The sequence below is a fragment of the Oryzias latipes genome, chromosome 4 (genome assembly GCF_053564925.1).
Source record: "Oryzias latipes strain Hd-rR chromosome 4, Olatipes_Hd-rR_3.1".
In the NCBI taxonomy this organism is placed as follows: domain Eukaryota; kingdom Metazoa; phylum Chordata; class Actinopteri; order Beloniformes; family Adrianichthyidae; genus Oryzias; species Oryzias latipes.
The window spans coordinates 24,089,686-24,099,759 of NC_136240.1; the positions used below are offsets into that span (position 1 = coordinate 24,089,686).

Here is a 10,074-nt window from a genome sequence, read left to right on the forward strand (position 1 = left end):
GCTAGGAGGACATCCGCTGCTTGCTGGCAGTGATGTCCAAGCACCCCCCCTACCAAGGGCCCTACATGTCTAAGGTGCAAATAAAACCGAAAGAGGGGGGGCCCACTCCATACGGCAACCACAGGAGGGGGGCCACTGCCTAGTAAACCCCCCCCCCAAGGCTCATCGCAGGCTAAGCCCCCCACCCCCTCACCCTATTATGAGGTTATATGAGGAAGGGGGTAAGTTGGGGACAGATGATAGACTGAGCCCCGGTGGTCAAACAGCCCCCCCCCCCCCCCCCCCAGCAAGGGGGCCAGGCCCACCCAGCCCCGGGGCCCCACCCCCGGAGGCGCAGATCCCACAGGATCTTTGCTCTCATTCTCTGCCACCTTCGGAAGTGTTTCCCATTTTGACCTTGGGGTTTCCAGTTCATATTCTGCATACATGGTCCTGTATATTATTCCAGACTCTTTGGAGAGCAACCTCCAAAATGACCCATGTACCTAAACACACAAAAAATACTACATGTAGAATCGCAACTGTCACTAGTTTCTTGACACACACAATAACAAAAGAAAAGTTGAATTTAGAGACTAAAATGCTAAAAAGTCAACACTGTTGTGCAATACAGCATGTATTACTTGTTTCCATGTAAGTGGTAAAATAAACTTTGTGTCTAATAACCGATTTTAGTTAAAAACCTTTATGATTTCCCCTTGGTGATCCCTGCTGTAATTCATTAGAAGTTGCATATGGTTTTAAGTTTTGGCTGAACTGAGAGGACTGATTGACTTGACTTGTTACGCAACTGTAGTTGCAACAGCTGCACTTAAAACCATTGATTTTTAGGCAGGTGGTCCTATGGGTTATTTATTTAGTGGCAGACAAAGGTCAAATGTTTCACTGCTGAGCAGCTACAGGGGAGCAACTCTTTCCTCTCACTGCAGATGCTGCACGCAAACTCAAAGTTCAAGGAGGCAGTGAAGCTAAACGTGCATCTGCTCCCACTTCTATTTCTGCAGTCTGGAAAGTTAGTGTTAAAGCTGGGGAAAAAACACTTCATAGTGCATAACATTTCTGCCTGCAGGAACTGGAAGTCATTTTCACCCACCCACTTCTTTTACCATTGGATATTTGGTGTGTTGCAGACACAAAACACAGTCATCCCTGTTGGATGTAATCATAGTGGATTTATTTAACTACTCATCCAACGAGGTTTACCGAGAAAAATTGTTGCATAAGGGCAACAAGTTTTAAAGCAACACAAATAAAGGTGATAGTTGTAAACATTTTCCAATCTGCATCCATTCCAAAAAGTTTTGCTTTTAAGACTGTAGAAAAATTTTGTGTCTCTTTTTAAAAGATCTTTTCAAGCAAAACTTTGTCCTTGACTTAACTCTTCTGGTGGCAGGATTAAATCTTCCGTCCCCCTGATTGGTCCTATTGATCCTAAAGAAGCATTCACTACTGCAGAGCTGATAAAGCCTATGGTGCAAGTCTATGAAGAAGTTGATTGGTTGGTATGGAGATAGGACGAAGATGGGTGCTCAAGGGTTATATTTACCAAAGATGACAGGGGAGGTGGGGATTTTGTCATGGGTGCACATAGTACAGTAGCAGGGTATAAAAGGGTCACCATTTCCTCCTCTGGGTATCTCTTCTGTTAGGCTGTGTGTGACAGAGTGGGCCTTGATGATGAAGATCTGCATCTTGGGGTTGCTGGTGCTGGGGTGCGTGCACGGTGCACCCGTGAAAGAAGACCTGAAGCCGCAGTCATGTGACGATCCACACGCCGTAAAAGCTGCTCATGTGGCTCTGACGAAGATCAACATGGAGCGGAACGATGGCTACATCTTCAGCCTGCACCGCCTGTCCAACGTTCACCATTCCATGCACGTAAGCCGTTTTTCATGATCTACACTTTAATGGCCAAGACTTCTACTTTAGCATTGTGCTAAAGGTCTGAAAAGCCTTTTGATGTTGCAATTCAGATAATTAGAAAATTTTGAAAACAATTAAACTAATTAAACATGGAGCCTTCAGAGCCACATGAACATGCAACATGGAGCAAAAGTATAAAAAAATGGGACCTTTAAATGTAAGTTAAAATATTTAAAACTCTAGTTATTAAAATACTCATAAATCTAATATTTATCAAAGTTATCCTAGAAGCAAATAACGAAGACAGTCAGTTTGCATAATACATAAAACCTGGAATAAATTATGAGATGCTGCTGAACCTAAATCTGATCACATTACTAAATGTATTTCATATAAGGGCTTTTAGTTAAATGTAATTTATGAGTGAACTGGATTGAAAAGATTTACAGATGTGCAAAGAATTTATGGCAGGATGATGGTTGTCATGGAAACATTGGTGCCTTTAATGAAAAGATTCCGCCTTCATTCAATTCCTGCTATTCTGAACATTTGAGATTATGTTAAAGTAGGTGTAGTTTTAAAACAGACAAAGTTTTCTTAAAGTAAGTATTTATTCCTGTCTTTGTGAAAAACAAGAAATCAATTAGTCAATCAATACTTTAGGAACTCCTTTTAAACGATCAAAATTAAAATAAAGTACTTTTAAATGTCAGAAATTAAAGCTAATTTAAAAAGATCTCAAATCCTGCAATGCTTTCTCTAATCTATTGAAGAAAATCCTTTAATCTGCCTAAATAATCAATTAAATGATCATTTAAAAAGGAACAGTGTAATTTAAAATAAACTCTCAACTCAAGATTTATTGTCATAGAAACGTGGAAAAAAAGAATTCACCTTTCAAATTGTTAAAAATAATATTTGCCTTTCATGCCGTACTCTGCAAGTTTGCAACATACCATTTAATTCAAGACTCCACTTAATTTAGCATAATCTTGAATAAAAATTAATTACAAATAATTAATTGTTTTTGGAAATAAATTCAGGTATGAAGGGTTAAACATGAGTTTAACTCAAATATGGTATTAAAAATTCAGAAAATTAAAATGGATTTTTTTCTTCATAGAACCTCAAAGCCAAAGCTGGCACTTTTTTGAGAAAACAAAAAGAATCATTCCATTGACTGCAAATACAGATGAACGAAGAGAGTGTGACATCACCCATAGAAAATGCATTACCTCTGGCTTCAGCGAAATAAAGTGAATTCTGTCTCAAATTTTTCGCATTTAGGAACCAGACGACATTGATTGGTCTATGCTGGTCTGAGTCTCGTGTCTAGGGCAACAACTGTCGTCAATCATGAGTAATTTTCTTCAAAGTCCACCCCCCTCTTTCCGTCTCAGGAGAATCTGTCAATCTAACTTTCTAACTAATGGGCACCAGATGCTTTTACTGAGGCATCTGATTGGTCAGTTTATAACTTGAATAACTTAAACTTAAAGAAAAAATATTGTGAAAAATAATTAGAAGATGTTAAGGAAAAAAGTAGCAGAGCAAGAATGGTTATGTAAGGGTTAATGGGCGACAAAGTGTGCGTTATTACTTTTTAACGCACGCCGTGGAAGCCTGAGCGGAGGACGGTTCAGGCGACGTGCGTTAAAACGTAATAACGCACACTACGAAGGCCATTTACCCCCTTATACCATTGTCACTTACAAAAGCAATACATATTAACCAGTTTTTAGTCCTTAATTCTTGTTTTTTTTCCGATTTGGATCGCTTTTCTCACAAAAAGCGGACTATTTGTTACGTGATGCGCATCACGTAACAAATAGTCCGCGTCGGGCCACCGCTGCAGTCAAGATTCGGTGATATATATATGATGATCTTTCCGATGGGTTGAATAAAGCATCAGTTCAGAGACAAAGTTCACCTCTTACCGCTTGTTTTTGTCCAAATGATGAAGCAAAAGGTTGTTTTAAAGAAACCAGTGCAGTGATACAAAACATTTAAGCTAAGTGACCGGAACTTCTTTTTTCACCGTGCGGTTATCAGGTTTTAACACACACACAGCAGCCAATCAGAATCAAGTATTCACCCGGACCACGGTATAATCTGATAATTAGAATGACTGAGTAATAGCTGCTAAAAGTCTGTAGGATTTCGGCTCCTGGGAGCCAGCAGGTACTTCTTATGTGGAACACAAGGGGGGAGGGGGCAAGATGTTCAGCGATATACTGTCTATGAATTTTTTAAGTTCACATTTATTGTCATCATGTTTGGTAACTATGCTCACGAGGATTTCACTGTTGAGCATGTGGCCCTTTAGTCAATATGACCCTTTGGAAAAGTAAATATTGCAACAAAGTTTCTTGAAAACAAGAAATCAATCAGTCAATCAATACTTTAGGAGCACCTTTTAAACAATCAGACCTAAAATGAAGTACTTTTAAATGTCAGAAATTAAAGCTAATTTAAAACTATCCCAAATTCTCCAATACTTTCACTCATCCATTGAAGAAAATCCTTTAATCTGCCTAAATGATCAATTAAATGATCATTTAAAGTGGAAAAAAATGGGCAATGTGTCATCCGTGGAGCCAGCTTCCTATTTGGAACGCAAGGTGGGAGGGGGCAAGATGTTCAGTGATATACTGTCAATGGATTTTTTTAAGCTCTCCTTTTTTGTCATCATGTTTGGTAACTGTGCTCACGAGGATTTTCCCCGTTGAGCATGTGGCCCTTCAGTTAATATGATCCTTTGGAAAAATAAAAATATTGCAACACAGTCTTGACTTCCTTTAAAAAATATAATACAGTGAATTTCTCTGTTTGTGTTGCAGGGAGAGAACGGTGTGGTTTATTACCTGACTATGGATGTTGTGGAGACAAACTGCAGCGTTCTTAGCAGGAAGGACTGGAAGCACTGTGAGGCTCGTCCAACCAGCGACCAGCCGGTCAGAAAACACACACAATCTGCAGACACAATGTTAAGGACGTAGACTCTCAAACTACATTTAAAACATATTTAATAGGGCTTAACTGATGACAATTACATGTTTCTTTAGGTTTATGGACAATGCAAAGCAGCCATCTTCATCAATAAGGTGCACAGAGTGGATCGTCTCTACAAATACGACTGTGTTATCAAACCAGGTAAAAAAAAAAAAAAAGGTTCCTAAAAATCTTTTTTAATTGCGTAGAATTTCTTCTTAGTCATTTATCAATCTTAAATAACATTTAATGCTGTTAATCTTCTAAACCGGTTTTGTCCCTTTCGGGGTCAGGTCGCCAGTCTGTCGCTGGGCCACAAATCACGCACATTTATGCCTAGGAACAATTTAGAGTAACTATTTTACCTATGAAGCATGTTTTTGGACAATGGGAGGAAGCTGGAGTCCCCCAGAGAAAACCCAGGCATGCACGAGGAGAACATGCAAACTCCACACAGAAAGGTCCCCAATTGGGATTCTGTTTCAGGTCCCCCAGCCGGGATTTCTTGCTGTGAGGCAAGAGCGTTTGCGCCACCGAGCGAGACTTGGTTCCCCTATGACTCAAAGTTTTAAAAAGTGTATCAAGATGTATTTGGGACACACATAAACAAATTAAAAAACTTCAAAATTGCAGTAGACTGCCTAAAACAGATTTTCAAGAATGTTTTGCAAACTACAAAAATATAAGGGGTATTGAACCCTATGATGAAGAGTTATGTTTTTAGGATGCCAAAGTGTTACCTTAAAAATGGGTTATTAAAAATGGAACTTTGTCTGATCTAATCAATATTTTAAAGCAATTGTCATATTCTTTAATTCTGAAAGGGAGAAATGGTTCACATCAACTCTGTGAGGTATTTAATAAAACTACAACATTTGAGAGGTCTTGTGTCAACAATGGTGTATATGTTTTTCCAGTTCCTTCTGCCAGAGTGTCAGCGCTGTGTCCTGACTGTCCAACTTTAATAAGCCCAGACAATGAACAGGTCCAGAAGACTTTGTCTCTTTCCCTTGACAAGTTCAACAAGGAAAGTGGGCTGAAAAATCGTTTTGACAAGCTTAAGATCACACGCGCACGCGCCGGGGTAAGTTTTCCCACCCCTTTTTCTTCTCTCATGTCTAAGAAATAAAGAAAAGATGAGAATGATTCATACAAGAAATGTCTCCTTAATGTCTTCTTTTGATCTCAAGATGGCCATGCAGATGTATTATATTGTGGAGTACACCATCCAGGAGACCACCTGTGCCCACAACACAGAGGGAACTGAAAAGTGCCCACTCATGACGTGCGAGTTTGCTGTGAGTCATGAATTTTGTTTAACAACCAATACTATGTCTTTTGACCATTCATTCACCAATTATAACACATCTATCTTGCTGTGAGCAACTAAGCTGAGTTTTCTGAAAGAAGTTTCTTCTGAACTGACTATTTTTTTTGCTCTTCTCTCTTTTAGCACAAGGGCTTCTGCAAGGCTTCCCTATACAGCCTTCCAGACAATGAGCAAAGCATTAATGTGGAGTGTGAGATCTATGAGCCTGAGGTAATAAAGATTGCTACTTTTAAAAATTAAAATTTGCATTAAAAAAATCAAAACAAAACTTTAAAAAACAATAGAAATCTTACATGACCTAATGACAATTCTTCAATTGATGTCAGTTTAATACAACAATATTCTTCATGATGTCACACTGTCCAGGCCTCTGAGAGAGAAAAGAAGGCACATCTGTTGGGCGGAGAGACTGACCACAGCCACAATGACACGCACGGCCATGACCACTCTACATTGCCCGACCATGACCACGCCCACGACCACACCAAAGTCCACCACCATCACAACAAGACCCATGAGGAAGCCGACTCCCACGACCACCACCACTCACATGACCACAAACCAGGCAGTGCCTACAGGCACAGCCACGACCATTCCCACGAGCACGGAGTCAACCATGATCACGAGCACTCACACCACACCTCTGCACATAACCACACCGGCGACTTTCCCAACCACCACCATGACTACAAGCATGCTGAGGGCGTGCACACCCATGACCATGACCACGAGCTCGCCCTGGACCACGAGCACAAGCATGCTCACCTGCATGACCATGAGCATCACCATCATCACCACGGCCATGGCCATGAGACCACGCCCCACGACACACCAGTGGGCAGCGTGAGGGTGCTAACTGATGGGCCCATGATCCTGCCTTCCTTTCCAGACCAACCAGCAGCCGGACCCCACCCTGGCGTCACCCTGCCTCTCAGGCCTGACCCTCAAATCCCAGGGGCCCATGAGCCTATCATCCAAGCCTTCCCACGTGGAATTTCACACGAATGCAAAGCCCCAGAAGTAAAAAACAACTTAGTAGACCAGCTCTTTGCTGAGGACCCCACCTTCAAACCCTCTGCATAAAAATCTCTTAGAAATATCCTTTTGTGGAGAAGGCGGGGGTTAGAAACTCCTTAAAACCGTGTCATTTATATTCATCATACTGATTGACAATGAAACACAAGCTGACAGCCTCCCGTGCATATGTCTGGAACCTGTAAATTTTCCCATTTCTTAGTTTAATAAAGTTTTAAAAAAAGATGTTTCTTAAATGTTTTTCTGTTGAAATAAACTCATTAAAAATTTCAAAAACAACCCTACACTGGTGGTTTATTTAATAAAAAAAAAACATCTGACATTTTCATGTCTTTGTGAATTAATCATTTTCTTTTTGAACTCTAAGGAGATTTTCTGCTTTGTCATCGCTAAATCACTAATGCTTCATTGGATGCCTTTTTGTGAATAAATCAAGGGTTGCTGATGTTCAACATTTTAAGTCAGAACTAGGTCCAAATGTCAGAATAAAAAAAAAACTACTTTCAAATATTTTTGACTCATTAAGATTACATCTTGTAAAAAAAGCACAAATTATAGGCAGTTAATTAGGATTATTAAATAATCTTAATAAATTAAATAAATTATTATTATTTTTTTTTTTTAAACTTGTTCTGTCCAACAGCTGAGCAAACAGATTAATGGTAAATGGCGTATACTTATATAGCGCCTTTCTTCCTACAAGGACAAAGCGCTTTACAGTCACGGACCCATTCACCCAGTCACACACACATTCACACACTGGTGGTCGCTCCGCTGCCAAACACAGGCGCCTGCCTACCACCAGAGGCAAGGTGGGGTTCGGTGTCTTGCCCAAGGACGCTTCGACTCATGGGTGTGCAAGGCGGGAATCGAACCTGCAACCTTATGATCATGGGACGACCGCCCTACCGCTGCACCACGGCCGCCCCTTTAGATTAGAGCTGAAGGCTTTTTGTGTTGGACAGGTTTTACTATCACAAAAAGAGGTTATATAGCTTCAAGAAACTAGAGTGTAAATTTGTATAAACCCCTTTTTATCGTATTATTTTTTATTTATTTGTTACATTTAGTGTGTGGGGGGAGGGAGAGGGGAAGAATGTGAGGGGAGGGTGGAAGAGAGTAAAAGGAAGAAAGGTGAAAAGGTGGGGGATACAAGCACTCATTTGAATAAGTTATTATTTTAAGCTGTAACAATTATACCAGATCTGCTGGAAAGACGAATGTTACATCAAAGGTTAAAATCTGACACTAAGATGAGCGAAAAAAATCTGTCCATCAATACACTGTGGGTAAGGAGGAGGGATGAAGCAGACAGGGAGCAGTGTGGCAGTGTGCACGTGCACGTAGGGGTGGAGATACATGCATGCTGCCAACGTGAACCGTGTGTTCATAAGGGGAGCCAGATCCTACCCAGCCAGACCAGCCAGACCAGCCAGACCAGGAGAGGGGAGGAGAGCCCCCCAGGCCAGAAGCCCCCCCAGCATCCGGACCCAGGCAGCCCGGGAGGGGAGGAGGAGGGGACCGCCCACCCCACCAGCCAGGCACAGAGAGGGCCCCCCTACAGGGGCCCCCCCAATGCCCAGAGGCACAAGCGAACCCAGTGTCCGGCCCCCAGGCCACAAGACAGAAGCGCTTAGCCGTACCAGGTGGCAGCCATGGGGGCCACCGGGCGCCGGACACCGAGACAAAGGCCAGGGACGAAGCCAGGGCCCCCGGAACCCATGAGCCGGCCACCCCCCGACCGGCGCCCCGTCTCCGCAAGCCAGCCCAGGAATGGGACCTAAGCAACCCAGGGATCGCCACGCACCCACAGCCACCCCCCATAACCCTACAACCCTACACACTACAACCCCCCCCGCCATAATATCTGAGCCCCCCTCCCCAACCCTCTCAGTGCCCTCCCCTCTCTGTGATGGGGAAGGAAAGCCCCAGAGGGTCCCAGCGAGCCAGCCCCCAGGTCCGTCCTACCCATGCACTCACGCACACATACTCACAATCATCTGGTTACCCCCCCCACCCCCGCCGCCACGCAGTAACCCCCCCCCCCCAGCCGGCCGACCCCCAGCGCCGTATGCCCGACCATTCCCGCAGCCGACAGGATACCCATAAGCCCGGCCGCCCTGACAGGACCAGGCGGGTGAAGACCGGCCGCCCCTCCCCGACCCCACCCATGTATGGAGGTGTGGGAGTGCTGTGTGTGTGCTGCAGGTAAAATAGGAGGTCCCCAGTGTGGGGGGCTCCACCGCTGCCAAGCCGCAAAGCCCCCCACTCCGGGGTCCCTCTGTGAGTGGTGTGTATTTGCTGTGTGTGTGCTGCTAGCATGCAGTGTGTGTCTCTACAGAGGAAGTTAAAATTGTGGGGGGGGGCCAGCAAAAGGTGAGCACGGATGTTTCACCGTGCCCCCCTCCACCAGACCCTCTCCACAAGGCCCTAGATGAATCAGAGTGTCTAATATGCAAGTAAAAAGCAGGGAGGAGGGCGGGTGCCAATGAGAACCCAGAGAGGGGCATCCCCAGTGAGCCCCGCCAGCATACCCCTCCCATCCAGTTCCCGGAGCCCTATGTGCCTGTGTGCAATATTTGTTTGGGTGAGAGCGGGGAGGAGCGGGCGGATGGGCACAATTTTTTTTTTTTAAATGGAAATAATAATTGACTTTGGGGTTTCCAGCTCATATTCTGCATACGTGTTCCTGTATATCATTCCAGACACTTGGTTGTGGCACTCTATGCATGCCTTCCCTGCCAGCTTTTCCTGAGCTGCCAGGATGAGTGCTTCAGTGATGTCCTGTAGGCCAGCCCTCTCTAGCTACTGGTAGTACTTCTTGATATCAGTCACTTCAGTTATGGTCTGGTGGT

General features: G+C 43.6%; 1 protein-coding gene across 1 annotated transcript; it reads left to right on the forward strand.

The window, feature by feature from the left end:
- Nucleotides 1-1,554: 1,554 nt before the first annotated feature.
- Nucleotides 1,555-7,498, forward strand: LOC101173833 (fetuin-B). The gene is made up of 7 exons (XM_023954382.2): nucleotides 1,555-1,878; nucleotides 4,704-4,817; nucleotides 4,929-5,016; nucleotides 5,772-5,938; nucleotides 6,045-6,152; nucleotides 6,308-6,394; nucleotides 6,551-7,498. The coding sequence occupies exons 1-7, from the start codon at nucleotides 1,675-1,677 to the stop codon at nucleotides 7,265-7,267; spliced, it is 1,485 nt and encodes a 494-aa protein (XP_023810150.1). The 5' UTR covers nucleotides 1,555-1,674; the 3' UTR covers nucleotides 7,268-7,498.
- The last annotated feature ends 2,576 nt before the right edge of the window (nucleotides 7,499-10,074 follow it).

Coding starts and splice junctions, on each gene's coding strand:
- LOC101173833 (XM_023954382.2), top strand. CDS start 1,675: ATGATGAAGATCTGCATCTTGGGGTTGCTGGTGCTGGGGTGCGTGCAC. Junction 1,879..4,703: donor ACGTTCACCATTCCATGCAC/GTAAGCCGTTTT, acceptor TTTGTGTTGCAG/GGAGAGAACGGTGTGGTTTA. Junction 4,818..4,928: donor GTCCAACCAGCGACCAGCCG/GTCAGAAAACAC, acceptor ATGTTTCTTTAG/GTTTATGGACAATGCAAAGC.